This window comes from Euprymna scolopes, chromosome 2, assembly GCF_053919585.1.
Source record: "Euprymna scolopes isolate OS-2025 chromosome 2, ASM5391958v1, whole genome shotgun sequence".
Classification (NCBI taxonomy): Eukaryota; Metazoa; Mollusca; class Cephalopoda; order Sepiida; family Sepiolidae; genus Euprymna; species Euprymna scolopes.
The window spans coordinates 102,487,481-102,510,177 of record NC_136483.1 but is presented as its reverse complement, the minus strand read 5'-3'; the positions used below and the strand labels follow the sequence as shown (position 1 = coordinate 102,510,177).

The window sequence follows — 22,697 nt, the reverse complement described above, 5'->3', positions numbered from 1 at the left end:
CTTATTGCTTTTCATAATTTTTGGATATTTTTATTACTGTGACATGACAATTCAGTAGATATTAGTTTCACTTAAAATTCATTTATTTCAATTTTCGAATTCCACTACAATAATGGAAAGATAACTATTTGTCCACTAATGGACAATTTTTTTGTTATTTTGTATATATTGATTGCTATTTGGAGAACCTTTTTTGCTTTATTTATTTTAATGATTTAATGTATGCTTAAATAACAATAAAAACAAACAAAAAACACTTCTGCATCTTAACAATTTATAGTTAAAATAAAGTTTTTTTTTATTCAACCACAAGTTTTTATACATTCATGTTCTTAACGTTTTGAGTTCCGTATAACAAAATGAAACGACACATACAGATCTAACAGTAAAAAGAAAATATTGGTAAAGTTAAAATAAATTTTACAGATTTTGCTAAAGTATCTTTGCATCATCAAAAGTTTAAAATATGACTTTAGTTCTTTATTTAAAAAAAAAAAAAAATGCTTAAGTTTTGTAAATATCTAATTTCGTAAACTAGTTTTAGGAGTTAAAACTTTGGGACTCCATTACTCAGCTTTTTATCTACAAAGGAGAGACAAAATTACAAATTTAAGTAGAATTGAAGTTAATCCAAAAAATATACTAGTACATTTTTTTTTATACTCTAATGCTCAGAATAATATAAGTAATAAAAATACAGGTTGTGACCAAAATAATCAGACACATTTAGGTTAAAAAAAAAAGCACTTAGTGGAAAGAAAAATTCTATTTTCTGAATGTACATATATGCCATTTTATTTCAGCAAATCTTTGCTTCTGATCATTGTCAATACATTGTTAGAGACATTCACAAAAGTTATTTATAACTACAGACCATTTCTTGTAGAATAGTTGATATTTCTTATCAAATTGCATGTCTTAATTTATCAATAGATGAGAAGGAGAGATTTTAAATATCTACATAAGAATTTACAGGAGTCTAAAAAATTTGGCTGATCTTGGTCAGCCCACGTGATCAGGAGATCACATGGGCTGACCAAGATCACTGTGCAAAGAAATGAAACGATCAGGGAACAACTCTCCTAAAATTCCCAATGAACGATATGGAAGTTCCACAATCATTTGATTTCTTTGTGCAGGGATCTTGTTTGATCCGCAAGATCTGATTTGAATTTGTGTGATTTCTTCTTGTGAGAATATTTAAAATCAAAATTATTCAGTTATTACCCTGAAACTATTGAAAACATGCAATTTTTGTAGTAACTCTTCCCTAAGAAATGATCAGGTTATCAATAACTTTTTAAAAAAAATCTCCAACAGTGTATTTACAATGATGCGAAGCATCTAGCCAATTCAATTTTTAAAACTTATTGAAATAAAATGGTATTATGTGTATATTAATAAAATGTAATTTTTCTTTGTATTATTTCTTGTTTTGTATTTTTTTAAACCTCCAAAAGGTGTCAGACCATTTTAGTTGAGCCTGTATAAATATGAACATGAAAAACTTTATTATTATTATTTCTTTTTTTTTTAAGTAAAACTATATTCTAATATTTAATTCTATCTTTAATTTGGAACCGTTTTTGAGCAAAGATTTCAATTTATTATTTCTTTGGTATTCAAGCAATGGGCACTTGCAGAAAAGGTTTTTGGTTAAAAAAAAAATTAAAAAAAAAAAATTTAAAAAAAATTACTGGCTTAAAATTCTTCTTTCCCAACACAACTTAAATTTATAAATCCTGTAATCATTGCACATCATTCAATAAAAATTATTTTCTATAGTAAAAAAGTCTATACAAACAATGTGTAAGGATTTGAGAAGTTACAATATTTGGCTTATTTAATGCCTATCCAAATATAGTTATGTGTAATTAAAAAGACAGCAAAGGCTTGATTCTTTGCAACCCGAAAAAGAAAAATATCAATAAATTTATTCTTAAATGCATAGAATTATGTGTATCAGTTTTGTTTGAGGCACTTTGAGAAAGTTTATTCAAAATTAAGAAAAGAAAGAAAAAATATTTAAAAAATAAAGTAACCTTCACATTTGAATATGACTTTTCAAAAGAAAGAAAAAGATTTAAAATTAAATTTTTAAGAAAAATGTTAAAACGGTCGAAAACAAAAGTAATTAAAAAGGAAGTAAACAAAATACAAAAAAACGGGGGAAAAAAAAAAAAAAAAAATTATGAAATTGGGCCGTTGGCACCAGATGGGTCTGAAAATCAATTTAGGTGTTAGGAGGCAACAGAAAGGAAAAGAAGACGGAGGAGGGGGAAAAGGAGTCTTCTCCCCCTCCTCCATAATCAGTCAGAATTCTTAAAAATTGTCATTTTCATCATTAGGTTTTGGGAAGGATCCAAGACCAAATATAGGAATAGGGCAAAGACAAGTTCATTTTTTTCTCTTCGTTTGTTTTTTTTAAATGCCCAAGAAGAGAGAGAAGGGGAAGGAGAAGCGGGGGATCACAATGTTGCCAGATATTCTCTAAACTGATCCAGTGTGAAGTCTGGGTCAACTTGGAAGGCCTGATGCTGGAAAGATTTTGCTATCTCAACGTTTTTCGGGTCATCATCTAGCAAGAGAATGTGTTCCGGCTTTATGATGGCATGCGATCGGTTGTAGAGTTCTGTGACAACCGAGGAGATATGTTCTTCTTTTCCCAGTTGCCAACTGGTGCCCTTTCTTGTCCAGTCAGGGGTGTTGCCTCGGACAATGATTCGACTTGTATTCCTGAAAGATAAAAGATAACATCTTTGCAATAAAACTGTCAGACAAAATCTTCTGTACTTCTCTTATTATTTGTTAACGTTTTTCTCACAATGTTTTGAATGATGCAATGTTACCGAATACTTTATACACTTTATGCCGTGGATCCTTGCAGACATTACATTGCAAATTACTTAAGACTACTAACCAATCATGGCTGATGGAACAACAGCATGCTATCACCACAGATTAAATAAAGGGTTCCATTGAAAATAACATTTAAGATAAGAACGGCATTCTGAATAATCCAAATTATTAATCCTTTTATCTCAAAAATTCAGAAACACATGATAAAATCTTGTTGCAATTTTTATCAGTGCAAGTTTATTCTGTGTAGTTTTCGTAACATGAAATATAGGGGTGATTGAACACCTAAAATAAAAAAAAATTCCCCTCAGATATCTTAATGAAAACTGCTTTTAAAATTTAAGTTAATTTAAAAATGAGTGAGCATTGAAAATTTCATGAAAATCTGACCATTAGTTGATTTTTGCTAGATTTTTTTTAAACGTGTTTGCCTTCAAAATGATCACTACATAGGAACATTGTTCTAAGGCGGCAATACTGTACACACACGATTTTAGTCTTGTATTTTCATTACTTTTGTACACTGAATGAAAAAAAAAAAAAAAAAATATTTTTAATATTACTAGTTTATTTGAAGCTTCTTTTAAAAAAATGGTATAAAAAGTTAGGATAATATTCAATTAAATTACAGTTATATTGTATTATCTATGGGGGGGGGTCGCAAGTGTTGGAGATCCCTACTAAATTGAATTAATGAAGACATCTAGACTAAATAGCTAAAACAAAGGAAGCAGGGAAGGAATAAATCAGACAATTCGGATAGATTTTTGAACTCTGAACCTTAATTAGGATAGAAATTCATCAGCACAAATATGACAACAGTGCATCCGATAGATTTGTAGAGATAGAGTAGCAAAGTGTTTGGAGCAATAATTACAACTAATTAGAATTAAAATGGAACTATTCAAATATAACCCAATCCAGAGAATCTAGAAATATTTTAACATTATTGTTGTGTGATAAAAATCTATACGGATACAATATTTTTTTAAATATAGAAATATTACAATAGAAAAATGAGAGCATGAAAAGTAATATGGTTAAGCTTAAACATGGAAAAGTAAAGGACTAGTTGTTAAAACTGGAAAAGAAAAGGACAAGATATTCTAGTAAAAAATATAATAAATTTATAACTTAAAATATTGCAGCATTAAGAATTGATTATATAATGTTATTAATTGAATTTAAAAACATTCTTAATGCTGCAATATTTTAAGTTATAAATTTATTATATTTTTTACTAGAACATCTTGTATTTGTATAGATCATGTGAAATTGAGAACAAAAAGATCCATTTTTTTTCTACTTTAACGACCGCAGAATCTGATGGGGTAGAGTGGAGGTCACGTAAAATCGTCTCTAAACGCTGTAAAAATCTGCACATGCGTGAACCGTTTACCTCGCGGATACGTTAAGTACATAAATTTGCAACATCAGGATATGACTATCGCCATAGCCAAGTGGGTTATAGGGTTGTCTCAAACTATTAGTTTTTGTGTTTTTGCTCACCTTACGGCAGGTGTTTTTTTTTCTTGTTTTTTTTTTTTTAAATATTTTTCACCATACTTTTGAAAACGTTTATTTTGGTAAGTTTTAGCATTTAAACAGGGTCAAAAGATTTATTTTTTGTTTTGTACTTTGTATTATTTACTCATCAAACTAAAAAAACAAATTTTTTTTTAATATTTTATTGGCAGTTAATTAAATTAAAATAAAAATCATTTTTCTTATTTCAAATTTTATTTTATTTTTTTATATAGCGGCAATTGATTTAGCTGAGAGTTAAATGCATAAATTATTAAATGCATTATCATTACTTACGTAAATCACAAATGAATATATATATTTTTTTTTTTTTAAATCATAACCACTTAATACTTTTTTTTTGTTCATATGCCCCTATTCTGAATTCATAGCAGTAGGCCGACATCAGTGGATTTTTTTTCTAACTCGTATATAAATTATTGCATAGTAAAAATTTAGTAAGCACAGTCACATACAATATTTTATTTTTTATATATTATATGGCCCGGGCAATGCTAGGTACCTCTGCTAGTTTATTTTAAAAAGCCAAAAATTACTGATTGTTTGAGGGACTTGGCAGTAAGAACACAGTTGCAGATTAACCAAAACTAGTCCCACCCAACGATGACCCAAATCAAAAGTACTCAAAAAAAAAAAAAAAAAAAAAAAAAAAAAAAAAAAAAATGCACAAGAAACCCACGGAACTTATTTGACTGAAATATTAAATGGATCATTATTTACATTATTCAGATTACTGTTCTCATTTCGTCATATTCTCACATTTCAGCCGGTGAAGCATCCAATCTTCTTTAGGCGAGTTGACCTCTAGAATCTGTATGGAATTTCAAACAGTTAAGGATCGAACTGCCAACCTACAGAAGAGTATCATTTAGAACCGAATTTTACTTAATACTTTATCCATTACACCACAGGTCTTTGTGTTGAAAATTCCATACAGATTCCAGAGTTTGGCATCGACAAGATACATCTGAAGGTTGGAGGTTATCCTGAAGATGAGAACAGTAGTGCAAATATTACAAATTAATCCACATCTCAAAAATTCAGAAACAGAAATAGACTCTTTGAAAAAATAAATAAAAAATCTTTAAAAATATATACAAATAAACTTTTAATATTTAAATATATAGAAATACTAGCAGGCCACCCAGCATTGCCTGGTCATAAAATACGCTTAAATATGATATTTTGATTAATGCAGATTTCGTATTTATTATATTACTAGTGGGGGTACCTGGCGTTGCCCGGGTGTTCGGACATGTGTGCGTAATGGGGGGGGGGGTAAAGTAAAGAATAAGTTAAGTAATAACAGTTTAAATATTAAAAATGGGGAAAACCAAAACAAAAAAGTGAACAAACGTAAAACTTGTTTAAAAAAAAAAAAAAATCGGAAAAACAAAAAGCAAAAATAAGGCGAGAAAATGACGAACGTGTTCGAAAAAACAAAAAAAAAAAACACAGCAAAAAGCAAAAGAAAAAAAAAATGACATAAATAGCCCTTCGATTTAGTTAAGTCCATGGTGTGTTGCACCCAGTAGAAAGCATAGAACGAAAAGGAACGTTAAAATTCCATGTCGTTTTTTTTTTTAAGAAACTACAAAATGAAATAAAGTGAAAAACAAAATGGTATAAATAACCCTCCGAATCGGTTAAAGTTCATGATGCGTTTCACCCAGTAGAAAGCATAGAACAAAAAGGCACAGTAAAATTCCATTCCAGTTTTTTAAGCATCTACAAAGTAAAGAAAACGCAAACCGGCATTCCTTCGTAACTGTCCCTTGTGAACGATCCCGGAAACGGTGTAAGTAGTGGCGGGGGAAGGAGGAATCTATTAGAGAGAAAAGATTTTACTACTTCCATTGATTTTAACCGATTGTTGCAGTGAACTCTCCACAGGAAAAATATAGGAATCTACAATTATAGAGTAAGTGGAGAGGTGATATGCTTATAACACACCTCAGGTATTGTGCTGCAGTTTGTGCATTTGCATGAAATGTCCTGATTTTTAATCCTACTAAGGTCAAAATCATAGGGTGAAAAAAATGAGTTAATATTATATATATATATATAGGGATATTGGACCTAATATATAGTAATGATTTAAAAAAAGAAAAAAAAAAGAAAAAAAAAAAAGGGGACTTGTCCACCACATAGAATCAAAACCAAAACGTTTAGCTTACGATTTTTTTCCTTTGATGTTAATGCCCGAGCTATGAAGACATGTTTGCTGCAAGGCTAATAATTAAAACATGAACCAATAGCTATTACGTTACGCATGCATATTCATAATGCAGTCGTTCGACTTTCATCTGGCAAATTACATTTTTTAAATTTTCACACCAATTTTCCCCCTGCTAAAATCCAAATATAACGTTTCACATGAGTTTGAAATATATCAAGTTTCATGTCTGTGGACCAAAAGTTGACAGGAGTTTGGTAGACAAAATTTATTATATATATATGATTTTCAGAATGAGAGATTATATATGATAAATGCCACAGCCAAACAACATCGCAGCCCACAAGAGCCATAGCAGTCAACAAACCGGAAGTCCAAGACTCTAGTTTCACCCTCATTTGGGCTCATTAGTTAGACACATCCGAACTCAGGATTCGAAACCCGAGCCTCTTGCATGTGAGGCAAGTGTTAATAGTTTTGAATCCTGAGTTAAGATGTTTCTAACTGATGAGCCAAAATGAGGGTGAAACTCGAGTCTTGGACTTCCGGTTCGTTGACTGTCATGGCTCTTGTGGGCTGCAACGTTGTTTGGCTGTGGAATTTATTATATATAATCTCTAACATTCTGAAAATCCTATTATAAGTTACTCGCTTGGTTAGCATTGCTGGATGGCATCGTCCTTTCGAGTTAAAACTCCTACTTGTGAGACATCGGCTTGGGGTTATTAGCTGGTTGGATGGCCGCGTCCCTTGTCGAGATGAAGTAGGTTCATTTCACAGTCGGATTTCGGCACGGTTTGCTTGATCTGTGTTGGTTAATAGAAATTCTTGTGTGCGGAGCGTTTGCTCAGTTGGTAGAGTGCTTGCCTCACATGCAAGAGGCTCGGTTTCGAATCCTGAATTCAGATGTGTCTAACTGATGAGCCCAAATGAGGGTGAAACTCGAGTCTTAGGCTTCTGGTTCGTTGACTGTCATGGCTCTTCTGGGCGGCGACGTTGTTTGTCTGTTGAATTATATATATATATATATATATATATATATATATATATATAGAAAAAGGTTTGTGTTTACTATAACCTTTTTATGCAAATATTACGCAAGTATAAATCATGTAGAATATCTGCATGAATATAATTACACATAATTAACTAAAGATGATAATCCCATAAGAAAACAAAAAATAGATACTAAAAGGGAATTAATTAAAATGAATGTTTAAAAGAACATGCAAATTAACTAGATCTTTTGCAGATGAATGCAATTCCATGACCCATATATAACAAAATCGTATTTTCTTTTTAAATTAATAGAAAAAAAGGGTTTATAATATGAATATCAATACATACGAAAAAGAAACTATACGAGTATAGATGTACAAAGTTTTAACATAACAGGACCTGTATCCTTGTTTTACAATTTATTTCTACAGAATGTGCTCTGATGAACTTACCGCACATGTAACCCCCCTCCCCCAAATACCACACAATGTACCATATTAACAGTAAAATCACTGCTTTTCTGTAGAAGTTTCTGGATGACGGAAGATTTCTCACTAATAACTTTTTTCTCAGACCACTTGACTTTGGAATTTTTATCTCTGGCCCCGACCGTACCAACACAGAAATTTAAATGCAATGTGAACAAAGATCTTGCTGCTCAACTCCCTACTCATGCTTCCTCAGTATAAATCTGACCCCTATCATAACAGCCCCTTATACTCCAGTAGTAATCAGTCTAGTTTATGGTGAATTAAAGTTTGTTTGTTTTTTTTTCATACATTTAAGACCTCTAAAAAAAAAAAAAAAAAAAAAAAAAAAAAATTCTCAGTTATAAAGGGTGGTTGTTTATACGAGCTCCAGTTCTCTCCAAACTTTACAACAAATGCCTTAATGAATCTTGCTTTCCTGCCTGCTGGAAAACTGCTTCTATAGTGCCAGTTTTCAAGAATTCTGGCGAAAGAACTGACCCAGTAAATTATCGCCCCATAGACCTCCTCCCACTTTTCGCCAAAATATTTGGGACCATAATTAACCAAGCTCTAGTCCATCACCTTACAGATGCTAAACTTCTGACTGACCAACAATATGGATTTAGGCAAGCCCGTTCCACAGCAAACATCCTAACTGTAATCTCAGAACGTATATACTAGTCACTAGACAAAGTGGGGGAGGGTAGAGCGGTAGTTCTAGATATATCTAAGGCTTTTGACAGGGTATGGCATGAGGGTCTCAAGAAAATCAGATCGTACGGCATCACTGGAAGAATACATAACATAATTAGATCCTTCTTAGATAAGAGAAAAATCCAAGTTGTCCTTGACGGTCGTACATCTAAACAATATGATATAAATGCGGGAGTGCCTCAGGGGTCTATCCTTGGACCTCTGTTATTCCTAATATTCATAAATGACTTCCCTGACAAAATTGTCTGTGAGATGGGTATGTATGCTGACGACACCATGCTCTATAACAGACACGACAGGAAAACAAATGAACACACATATCTAAAGAAATGGCAGAAACACTAGAGAAAAACCTCTGATCCATAGTGGAATGGAGACAAAAATGAATGGTCACCTTCAATGCTGCCAAGATTAAACTTGTTTCCTTCAATAATTACAAGAAACCTTCCCTACCGCCAACAGCAATGGCCAAAGACTATTTATCTAGAAAGTACATCTTTTAAACTCCTCGGCCTAACATTCACAGGAAAGATGAGTTGGAACAATTACATTGAGAACATTGCCAGGACCGCTGCAAAGAAGGTGGGTTCTCTACCGTGCTAGAAAGCTATTAACGCCTGAAAGTATCCTATACCTCTATAAGGCCACCATTCGCCCATGTATGGAGTATTGTGGTCATATTTGGGCTGGTGCATCTGCCACTAGTCTCTCGCTCCTAGACAAAGTTCAAAAGAGAGTCGCCAATCTGATAGGTCCTGAACTGTCAGCTAAACTTCAGCGTCTGTCACATCGATGAAATGTTGCATCCCTCTGCCTGTTCTACAAATACTTTAACGGTGAATACTCTGAGGAACTGCAAACACTTGTGCCCCCTCGACGTATACCCCTGACAAACTTGACAAGCAGCTAAATCCCACCCCTTCACGGTAGAGATCCCTAGATGTAAGAGAGCCTTCTACTCCAGTAGTTTCTTCCCCAGAACAGCTAGACTTTGGAATTCCCTTCCGGGTCTCTGCTTCCCTGACTGTACTGACATGCAGAAGTTCAAGTGCAACGTGAACAGACATCTTGCTGCTCAACTTCCTACACAGTACCCCTGATGCTTATGTCCCTGATAGTAGCCCCCTAAAACAAAGTGGCAATGTGCCTTGTTTGGGGTGAAAATGTAATAAAAATTAAAAATAAATGTGCATATTCAGCCAAAAGTAAGAAAACTACAAAACAAACACCTACAAAATTGGTATATTTTTCGTCAGCATTGCTCTGGATGAATACTATCTCAAACTTATAAAGAATTATTCATTCTGTGGGAGGTCAACTGGATCAGGTTTTGTTTTTTCAGTGTTATTAATTTCTTGTGTTGCCTGCATGTAAGCAAGCTGGGCAGAGGAGAAAGAGAAGTTGGGGAGAGATGTGAAAAAGAGAGATAGATCGAGATAGAAGTTTTAATAGAGAGTTATTACAATTTTGTCCCGAGCAACACCGGATATGCCTGCTAGTGCAAGATAAAACTTGATGTATATCACATTTTGTCAATATTTTGGGCCATGCTTACTACATACTTTGCTTGAAATGTACTGTGTAACTAGCAAAAATGAGGTGAGCAGGGGATGGGGGGGGTTGCTAGTTAAAATAAAGAAAGTTATAAATGCCACTGAAATATTTCAACAAAAAATGTTGCGTAGTTTTCTTATTTTTATAGCAATCCTTGTTACTGAGTAGAAAACATCTTGAAGAAAGGTGGTGACATTTAAATAAAATGATTTATTTAAACAAAACAGAAAAAAAAAAAATAATCAAACTAGAGGGATTAGTTTCTATTTCAGTCACATAAATTATTTAGAGTAAAATTGTTTTGGGAATTGCAGGAAAATAAAATTTTAAGTGCGGTGGGGGGGGGGCAGTTTCGCATATAAATTTAAATTAAATGATCTCATTTCTGGGCAATTCTAGTGTTTTAGAGCAGTTGTTTTCTGCTAAGGAAGATATATTCTGTGAGTTTTTTTTTTTAGGGGGGGGGGAGAAAAAGTCAGATATATGGAAGGGCATAAAAAAAATTATATTTTTTTTTACACAGGAATCACCACATTATCAAGGCCAATAGGCCACTCAAGGATAAGGATTAAAGAGTGTACAGTAAAAATTGGACAATATAGTAATCATTAGTAATGAAAATTCGGTAAATTTGATAACTTATATGGAATGGCTCATCAAGAACTTATTTACGTTAGACTTGAACACAACCATATTGTAGTCAGCCGGAAAGCAGGAAAACGGAAGACAATTCCACAGGCGTGCAGTTCTAAGAAAGAAGCTTTGTTCATGGAATCTACGTTTAGGTTTAGGCACAGATAAAGAGTGGGGGGAATTATTGATAGTGTTTTCAACTAGACGAGTGTTTCTTGTGAAAGTTTGGCGAGGGGGGACCATAGACTTAAGCTCAGTCGAACACTTTCCAGGAAAGTAACGATACATCAGAGACAAACTCGCAACATTTCTGTGAGATAGAGGTTGCAGGGAAGAGAAAAGGACATCTACGAGGCCACGAAGTCTATTTTGAACTCTATCAAGGCAGGACAAGTCCTTTCTAGCAGCTCCTGTCCAGATGTGGCAACAGTATTCCATCCTTGGACGTACCTGGCTCCCATCCTTGGACGTACCTGGCTCTTATATAGATAGAGAATTGCATCAGCAGTGAGATATCTACTGGATCGATAGAAAGATCCCACCATTTTTCCAGCGGCCTTGGCAACAGATTTAATGTACGTGTTCCATTTAAGATCAGGAGTAAAGATCAAGCCCAGAAGCTTGTCAAAACTTGAGGCCTCCTGAAGACGAGAGCCATTCATTTCAATTGATGCCAGATGTGGATCAGAATGTTGATGTAAAGAGAGAAGCTTGGTTTTAGATGCATTAAAAGTAACCAGCCACTCCTTTCCCCATTGTACTACGTGCTCAAGATCAGAGGAGAGAGAATCGGAGAGAACTTGGTCGTTTACTGTCTTAGATGTGCTACCATAAATGGTAGTGTCATCAGCATAAATGTCTACAAATGATGTAAGGATGTGATTTGGAAGATCATTAATGTAGATCAGGAAAAGAGTTGGGCCCAGGATGTTTTCAGAGGAGGTTTGCCAATTTATATTGTCCCAGAAGTACAAATTTCTATTTTTTTTAGGAATAGGTATTCAAAAGTTTGCAATTGCAAAAGTAAGCAGTTCCAACTACAGAGGATTCAAATTCTGACATTTTTACTGAAATATGCAAAAATCCATTGTTAGTTGGCAGACAACTATTTTTCAATCAGCTAGAAAAATTTATACTTTATGTAATATTTCGAATACTCTCATTACTTTTGACAGTTTGCATTTGAAGTTATTTGGATACCTTTTCATTTACCTTTGCTAAAATGGTTAGGCTAGGATGTAAAAAAAAACCAAAAAAAAAAACAGTTGGGTTCAGATTATATAGAAATATTTTTTTTCATTAAAGAACTTTTTAAAACACAAAAAAGCCTCAATAATATATTCTGTTCATTCAGTGAAAATCAACATTTGAAAGTAATCAGTGAAACTCAGAATTGATGAGGTAACTTCTGAAATTTTCTTGGATATCTAATCCTGAAAGTACGTACAAATTAGCAATTCTCCAAAATTTATTTATTTTTTTTTTTGCTTAATTGTTATTTAAATATATTTATATGATTCTTATATAAGTTGTTATTTACATTTCAACCGATGTAACCTCTGGTCAGTTCAAAATTCCAAGTCAAGAGTTGGACTAAAATTGAAAAAGATGCAACTGAAGATGGTTGGAGATTACATCGGGCGAAATTTGGATTACAACAACCAAGATGAAAACAGTAGTCTGAATAATTCAAACAAAATCTTTATGAATCTGGATAGCTCAAAATACATTTGATGTTAGATACAGACAGAGCAATGCCGAAAAACGGGCTCGTCAACGATTTTTATGATCATTATAATATTTGTAAAAATAGAATGTCAGAAAGAATTTTATCATAAAGAAATAAATATTTACAGATAAAATTATTTATGTTAAAATGTTTTAATAGAAAGGAAGGTTAGTTTTCATAATTAGCACAAACAATTTAATAGGTCCGACCTCTAGAGTCAGACATAGGTCACTTAAGATGATGTGAATCTTAGGAGAAAGCTTCAAAATACATGTATCAGTTAGTCAAGATTTGGGAATCAGAGAGCAGGCGCAAGCAGAAAGAGAGGGAAAAAAGATGGTAATGGACAGCAATAGCTTCAAGTAGTGGAAAATGTTGATATGAAAAGTCTAGGACCAGCGTTGCAGCTTTCCAATGGGGGGGGGGGAAATAACCGAAATAAAGCTGCTGTAAATGCCACCAAGACAGAGTTGCACAAATCTTCATTTGCAGCTTTTCCGAGGATCTGTCAAATCAAGACAAAGATGGACCAGGTATGTTCCCGATTGGTCAGATGTTGAAACCCCAAATGTTATTTATCCTTTGTGTTGTAAAGGTATTTATGTATATTATTGTCTTGTCATGAACTGTATTTAAATGTATATACACACATAATGAACTCTAGACGTTCACAACTAGATGGCCTTAAACGAATACACATAGATACACTTTCATACAATGTAACCACTAGAAGACACATGTATATATGTTATACAGGCTCCTTCAGTCTTGGACAGACTAAGGATACACATGAAGGGTTGCCTGCGCATGAAATTTTTTGTGGCAGGAGGTGCACAATCTCCAACCACACTTCTTCTGAGACGACATTGTTAAATACCAGTAGCAAGTGAAGCACAGGACGACTGGAAACAAATGCCGAGATAAATGGAGAGCACATACAGCACTTAGAATTCCCAAATGGTCACTCATCTGATACTAACCAGGCTCAACGTTGCTTAACTTTGGTGATCTGACGAGAACCGGTATGTCAACGCAATTATGCCGTATATAGGTTATAGAAAGCTCCACTAAAATACATCTGGTAGGGAGGCTCCAATTTGGGAGTTGTGGAGAATGGGGAGTCACCATTTAGTTACCGTTACACCCAAGTCAATGATCCAGAATGATAGGAGTGATGTGTACCATCTACAAGTTAAATAGAATATGCCTCGAGCACAACAATACTAAGCCATCTCTGATAATATTGGTAAAGGTGTTCACTTCTACCCTGAAAAGCCATCTTTTGCCATCCTTTTTAATCTTTTCTTCTACCTACCTTATTCCCCCCCCCCAAACCTTATCAATTACTTAAACCTTCTGTATAAGTTGGGCCTAGTGACCTTACGAGCCAAACCAGTATAAATCTACAGTACTTATACAGAATACGGACCATGCAATTTTTTTTTTAAGATGGGATTTTCAAATTAAATTCAATTTTTACAGAATCTTATTAAACTATTATGTGAAATTTCAAGCCTCGTGCGATACGCAAAATCACATCAGTCCTCCATCATTATCGAACCTTTTGACCAAGAGAAACCCATATGTATGAACACTTCAAAAGAATATTCCTCACACGCGAACCAAATGTTCATTATTTTATATAAATTCACAGCGATCTTACAATTGGGGACTGCCGTGAATTCGGAATCTGATGTACGCTCAGACAGAATGCGGATTGCTCATTTCAAATAACATTGCTAATAAAATTGCGATGGCGAACATTTTATTAATTCAATAAATCATAACTTCTGCGGTATACAGACAGTGATCAAGAAATTACCAAACGACAACACACAATGGAGAATGATACTGTGCCATCAAATTTGACTACGCTTTTGGGTAGACGACCCCATACTTTATTTTGCACATGTAAAGGCCCAATTTTATACTCAAAGGATACACAGCGAGCTGACCTAGTTCAACCACATTGTGATTTTGCTATCACATGATACCTCGGCACTCCCCACAAACTACTTGTGGGTCTCATAAAATTTCTTATTTTGCAAAAACAATCGTGGATCACTTCATTTAAAAATAAAAAATTAACACGCAAGCTGAAAATAATGTTATAAAAAAGAAACGAACAGATTCTGACAGGAAAAAAACAAAAAACAAAACTAATCTTTATTTTCCAGTCATCTAATACAACATCAGTAAATCAGCGACACGTGCAAACACAGACCTCCTTACAAACTAGCGACACTGGTCTCAAAGTAACAATTTATGCCAATAACCACTCAAAAATCGAAAATTAAACAAATCACAACTTCCCTACCTTGGTCCTCTCTACAAATTGGCAGCCTTGATTCCAGCAAAAATAACATCATACATGGTCCTGCTATGGATTAGCAGTCCCACAGCCAGCACATTAGACAATTCGCCCACCAACGTGGTTTTTACCTACATCATTGCCAGCAGTGATCATCAACGCCCTTCAACCTGTTCACAATATGGATCTTCATATCGCTAGGGACCAGGAGAGTGATGAAGAATCAAACAACTTACGATGGTCTTCCAGTTTCAACAAGTTCTCTTGCCTTTCTCAAACAATTTTATTTGGTGCAACACTTCAACTGGACACGAACGTTCATATATATCTTTCCAATACAGACGAGCAGTTTTTTCGAGATTACACAATTTATCGCACGCAGGCATATGAGCAACACAAAAATTGGTGACATCACGTTTCATATGGACTGCAATTAACAAGGATGTACGCAACTCGTCACAAAGTTGTATCCCTTGCCAGAAATCCAAAGTCACACACCATATTAAGAACCCCCTAGCAAAGTTCCCTATTCCTGAGGCTCAGTTTAAACATGTTCACATCGACATAGTGGGTCCATTACCACCAAAGAACTTTACGTATCTGCTCACTTGCGTTGACAGATTCTCCTAATGACTCATCACTGACATCTCTGCTCATTTCATCATGGATATCAAAATTTGTTGTGCTGGAAATTATTACTACTGACAGGGGTAAACAGTTTGATTCCCATCTTTTCACTGAGCTTTCACTTTTACTTGGATGCAAGCATATATGTACCAAACCTTATCACCCATCCTCGAACGGCTTGGTCGAATCCTTCCATCGCCAACTGAAGGCTTCTTTAAAGGCACAGCTTGATCCCAATAATTGGATGGAATTCCCCCCTCTCATACTTCTCAGTATCAGATCTGTGATTAAAATGGACATTAGACTAACAGCTGCCGAGATCGTGTATGGAACACCTCTGACCTTATTAGGACAAATGATTGCACTGACCGCCATTAGAAGCATGCTAGACACAACTAGATATATATATCTCGCTTGAGGAAGTACATGTTGAGACCCTTGCATGTCGAACCAAGGGCTCAAAAGACAACAATTCACCTTCTTCAGGATATACACACACAGACGCATGTTTTCGTACGAAATGATGGAGTATCCACGCGTCTGCAACTGCCCTACTCTAGTCCTTACAAGGTTCTTAAAAGATATCCGAAACATTTTGTGATAGATAAGAATGGCAGCCATTACTTTCAGCGTTGATCAACTGAAGAAAGTGTTTTTCGACAATACAAACCATAGTACCACAGTGAGACAGACTCAAATCTCTAGATTCTTTAACTACTGCCACACCTAACGATACCATGCTACAACTTCCACCAAATCCGGCAGACACAAAGTGTCCACTCCGATTTGCTCCTTATACTCAGAGAGTTGTTTTTTTCTTTCTCTTTAGATCGACTTCTCGTCTAGGAAAGGAGTGATGTAGCAACTGCTATGCCCGGTCGGAATAAATGCCCGGCAGGAACATATCACAGCGATCACCGCTTTGAAACACCCAAGTGTAAGAAGAACATGTACAAACATGACAATCGCACACATAAAAGAAAAGGAACTATGTTACACTCCCTCGCGTATGAATACAGTAAACAGGCTGGGACATTCTTTATTATGGGATGTAAGTTGGTAACCCTTTCTATTGATTGACGACACTGCTAAATTTACCTTCAATGGTGCCGCTAAAATACATTCCCGAAAATCGATCCTGTAAAATTGGTGACTCCGCTGTGAATTTGAAAACACATCCTATAACTTAATTTAATAAACAAAATATAAAAATTAAATTAAAAAAGTTTGATTTCCTTATGCATTGACACAGCTTTCCTGTCTGTAAAATATTTAATCTTTACCATAACAGAAATAAGAAATTCAGGGAATTGTATTTATATATGGTGTTTAATGACTATACCAAGTTTAATACGAATCCAAACTATTTGACAATGTCTATATTATGATCCATTTCCTTCTAACAACCCAAATATATATATATATATATATATATATATATATATATATATATATATATATATATATATATATAGAGAGAGAGAGAGAGAGAGAGAAATAACACAGATAATGACAAATGGTATAATGAAAGAAAACTATAAAGGTATTTGCAACTTCTCTTCCAATTTTCGGATTTTTTTAAGTTGTCCAAACACATTCTATTTCCTTTTGGTGGATTGTTGCTATTTCTTCTGATGAGGAAAGAGCATAATAGATTCAGTGATTGATTTTGTGCTATGATACAGATACTGTCAAAAATTGTAAGTGTTAACTGAATTAAAAGAATGAATTGTAAGATGGTCAACATAATGAAATTTGGAATATAGACTTGTCATTTATTTATATATATATTTATATATAATTTAAAAAAAAAGAAAAAAAAAAAAAAAATGGTGCTTGTTAAGATAGTCGACAGACCGATGCTTTATAAATATGTGGTTTTGAGCAAAAACGACAGTACTTCCTTAATTGTTATGTCGACAATAGTAATATATCCAAAAATTGGGAAAATTCATCAAGTAGAACTGCTATTGTGTTTTTAATAAAAATGTATACCGCTATGGACTAAAACAGTATGTTAGCCATTAAAGTGATGAAAAAGGAAATAAGTATGCCCTCTGTATTCGCAATCTTCAAGGTGTTCACATCTAGGGAAAATATAATTTACCAATTTTTCGAAAAAATTACTTTTAACTATAAATAATTTTTTTTACTCAATAAATTTCCGTAATTTTTGGATATATTACTATTTTTGACATGACAGCTAAGTACTGTTTTTTGCTTAAGACCACATATTTAGAAAAAATTGATCTGTCGACTATCTTAACAAGCAGCAAAAATATTTGTGTAATATTAAAATTTCATAAAAATCGGAGGCATCTGAATTTTTATACAAAAAAAATTTTCATTCCTTTGCATAAAATATAGTTCACATTAGCCACCCTTACGCCTAAGAGTCGTGTTCCAAGATTCATAAGGGTACTTGTTTAGTTTAATTAAAACATCAAATGGAATATATATATATATATATATTTGTACATACCCGTTATGAAATAAAGTTCTCATAAAAGATTTCACTTTTTTTTACACAGCGGAAAATAACATTTTAATGAAATCGATCGTATCCCGCCATCTTGCTTATTTCGCAGACGACGAGGGGGCCGCCAAGGGACATAACTCCATTATTACCGTTTAAAGTTTGTCAAAATTTGACGAGATTATTTTGAAACATAGGCAGAAAAAAATATCTGGATAAATATTTTTTTTTTTTTTTTCAGTTCACTTATTTTACAGATTTACTCTGTCCCCTTTTAATCCTTTTTCGTTTAAAGGCACCCCTCCCCTCCTCGTCCGCGAAATAAGCAAGATGGCCGCGACACGATCGATCTCATTAAAATTTGATTTTCCTCTAAAACCTACTTAATCAAATTAAGTGAATTTTTTTTTTTTTTATGAGAACTTAATTCCATAAGGGGGTACTTAGTACTACAATATATATATATATATATATATATATATATATATATATATATATATATATTTTTTTTTTTGGTAAATATGAAGAATTACTCTACCCTCGAAAATTCCTTTAAAATTACAACTCTTAAGGGTTTTCGGGGTCGCTGGAAACAAAAATAACCTTTAAAATTATGGCAAACGAGTAGTTTCCAAGATATGAAGAAATGTTAGTTTTTAAAAAGTCGGTGATCACTTTTCTATATTAATTTAACGTAAAATAAGCACCCACTTTGTGGCCACGATTTTTCCGGGGGGGGGGGTCTTTCCACCTTCGGGAAATCCTTTAAAATTACCACTAACTTTTAAAATTATGATCACCTTTTTTTCTTTTTTTTTTTTGAGGGAGGGAGGGACTGCCGGTTTGGTTTTCGTTCTTTTTTTTTGGAGGGGGATATTCAATTATAGAACTTGTATTGTCTTTTAACAGATGCTTATGCAGTTTAATTAACTGTTTTGAGGAGAAACTGTTTAATATTTTACAAAAACTGTTTACATTTGGTGAGAGGCGGTGAAGAGGCGGGGGGTGTTGTGGCGGCAGCCACAACACCCCCTCGTGACCCTCGTCCCTTCACCGCCTCGGCGCCTCTCACCAAACGTAAACAGAATTTTTGTAAAATATTCAACAGTTCTTCTGCTCGGTTAATGCCGGCGCGTTACTTAAGTTAAAATAGTTAATTAAACTGCATAAGCACCTGTGAAAAAAACTATACAAGTTTTATAATTGAATATCCCCCTCAAAAAAAGAATGAAAACCAACCGGCAGCCCCCCCCCCTCAAAAAAGAAAAAAAAAGGTGATGATAATTTTAAAAGTTAGTGGTAATTTTAAAGGATTTTCCGAGGGTGGAAAAATCGTGGCCACAAAGTGGGTGCTTATTTTACGTTAAATTAATATAGAAAAGTGATCACCGACTTTTTAAAAACTAACATTTCTTCATATCTTGGAAACTACTCGTTTGCCATAATTTTAAAGGCTATTTTCGTTTTCAGCGACCCCGAAAACCTGAAGGAGTGGTAATTTTAAAGGAATTTTCGAGGGTGGAGTAATTCTTCATAGTTACCATTTTTTTTTTTTTTTTTTTTTAATATTTTCCTTTTCTTTCTAGTCTTCATTAAACTAAACAAGTACCTTTATAATGATCGATTAATTAGTTTGAGTTTACTCCCCCCCCCCACACACAAAAATTGGTGACATACGTGTGTATGTAATTGTAACACGTAGGACCACTACTCCTTGTTACGATATTTTAATACGTAAAAACTTTGGTACTTATATAGATTAGCTCTCATGGCTGTCAGTTGAGTATTGCTTCGATAATCTGACAACTAGTTAAGAAAATACGCAAAAGGCGACTACATAGAATTAAGCTCGGGTTCCCGAAACGGAACGAAAAAGTAAATAAAAACACTTGTTTACGTTGTATTTTTTTTTACTGATATTTCCAATATTTTTTTTTTATATAATGGTTTCAGAAATTAAAAAAAAAAAAAAAAAAAAAAAAATCCAGTAACGCTGCTTTTTGCAAATTGCGTTTCACCGAGTTTGTATTATACATACGTCATTTTGATACTTCTTAATAAAGACCGTGCTATTAATTAATTATTTTAGGATTTTCAAGTTAAAATCAAATCTTTACGGTATCTTTTGTTTATTAAATTGTTAGGTGAAAATACGGAATAGTTACAAAACGCCATCTCATGTTAGGAATCGGTTTCTAAATTATAACATCATTATTTCAGCACGGTCCGTATTTTGCATAAGCACTTATTTGTTTTCGACGTGCTTTAAGGGAGTCAAGGAATGTCCCCCCCCCCACCACCATAAAATAAACAATTTTAAAAATACAATTTGGAAGAGAGTATATAATGTTGACATCAAGGAAAGGGTCTCATGAAACGCAACAATCCACTAAAATAAAAATAAAAATGTCCACGCGACTAAAAATTAAAGTTATGCCCAAATCCTGTTGGGCAGTTTCAAACGATTTATTTTGCTGTATCTACTCATTTGTGGCATATTTGCGTTAAAAATGAATATTTAATCGTTATAAGCACTTTAATTTACCTAAAATAGCAAAAGTAACCACTTTTGTTTACGTTACTTCCGCTCAAATCGAATATTCAGAGAACTTAAAATGCTTATATTTTGTAAAAGTATTTACTTTTAACGTAAATGGACCACAGATGAGGAAAAAAAAAAACTTATTAATTAGTTCCGAACGATATTTCCTTAATTTGTCAGTAATGCTTACAATAACATTGAAAAGCAAAGCAGTTTCCAAAACTACAAAAACTATAAAAATAATCATTTTACAAATAAACAAAATAGTACAACAATATCAGTAAAAAAAAAAAAAAAAAAAAGTTTCCGTTTTCCATTTCTGGAACCTGAGTTTAATTTTGCATGGTCACCTTTCAGCTGTTAATGCAAATCGCTACCTGATTTTACCGAGGCAATAATATCGTCCGCCATGGGGGCTGAACTATATAAGCAGCTAAACTTTTGGTTGTTGTGATTGTTAACTGACTTACCCGTTGGGTATGGCCTGATTAAGCAATTCCCTTATAAGCCAAGGTTGCATAGAATATGTGACAATGGAGACCCAAATGGAGGAGTTTGGGTCGAGCAGGGCGGCCTCTATTAATTGAATCACACTCGGCCGGACATGTTCCAACAATTTCGCCACTCCACCCTTCCACATGCCACCAGTATGAATGGTCAATAAAGTCTGGTCAAAATCGATGGCCAACAGTTTGATTCGTTTCTGGTTTAACTCAGCCACCAAGTCGCTCATTCTGCCCCCAAATCTCTTAAAAAGGGAGAGGGAACAGCAAAATACATCCTTACGGGGACCTATGTTTGCTGAAGATAAACTTTTTTACAAATGGCGATGGGAGATTCTTTTCATTTATTTATTTATTTTTTTTATGACTTTATAACTTGCCGGTGTCGAGTTAATAAATGTTCCTTATTAAAAATGTACCGTCCTTAATTAAAACGTAAATTATTTAGTCAAAATTGGTTTCTGTATTTATACTAAAACATTTTTTTTTCATTAAAATTACTTTTCATTAAAATTAAACAAAAATTAAAAATACTAAGTTATAGCAAGTTTCATAGTAACACTGAAAATTAAATCTCGACCAGGTAAAAAGTCACCATAATAAACTAAGTCGAGAAAGGATGATAACTCAAGTTCATTCAGGGAACTATTTTTGTTTTTGGGAAAAAAAAATCTTTTTTTTTTGTTAAACAATTTCACACAAAAAATAAATAGTAAATTAATGACCTTTTTCCTTTGTATTTATTCTTGGCATCTTTTGACTCAATTTAATAATTTTCTTGTTATATGCCATTAGCCTAGGCTCTTTCTCGACTTGTTTATAAAGATAGCAACTATATTTTTACTGTCTAGTTTTTATTTATAACGTTTTACGTATACGACGAACCGGAGATTTTTTTTTAATATGTCGTTTGAAGCAAAAAAAAACAAAAAAAAACATTTTCATGACGAAAATAGTAATATATAAAAAAATTACGAAAATTCATCGAATAGAAAGTTATTTATAGTTAAAAGTAAATTTTACGGAAAATTGGGTAAACTTGTATTTTTCTTAAATGTTATAAAAGAGGAAAGTAAAGAGTTCAGACATAGGGGACGTAACTCTGAACGCAAATTTTAGATTACATTTTAATGGCGACCAACATTTTAGCCTCATAGCGATAGACTTTTTTTTTTTTTACTAAAACACGAGAGCAGCTGTTCTACTCGATGAATTTTCGTAATTTTCGGATATATTACTATTTTCGACATGATAATTAAGTACGTAATATTGTTTTTTTGCTTAAAACGACATATTAAAAAAAAAATCGATCTGTCGACTATCTTAAGATGCTCCCAATGAACCTTAGGCACCTCCAAAGTTATGTGTAGAAACGTCAACGTTTTACACAATATCAGCAACGTCATCATTTGGTGTGTATATTATTTTCTGTCAATTCTACAGATGCTATTGGCGCTATAATAGTTAATGGAAGTAACTTTTTTTTATTTTTGCTATCGGATTTTTATATTTACAGTTAAAGTATATTGATTTAGAAAAATGTATAATTTAATATATAT

The 22,697-nt window shown here is 33.5% G+C and overlaps 1 protein-coding gene across 1 annotated transcript; it reads right to left on the bottom strand.

Annotated features, from left to right (window-relative positions):
• Positions 1-1,663: 1,663 nt before the first annotated feature.
• On the bottom strand, positions 1,664-22,068 carry LOC145293509 (uncharacterized). Its single transcript, XM_080140026.1, has 2 exons — positions 21,106-22,068; positions 1,664-2,736 (listed from the first exon to the last, which is right to left on the bottom strand). Exons 1-2 carry the CDS (start codon positions 21,366-21,368, stop codon positions 2,469-2,471), a joined length of 531 nt encoding a protein of 176 aa, XP_079996152.1. The 5' UTR covers positions 21,369-22,068; the 3' UTR covers positions 1,664-2,468.
• Between the last annotated feature and the right edge of the window lie 629 nt (positions 22,069-22,697).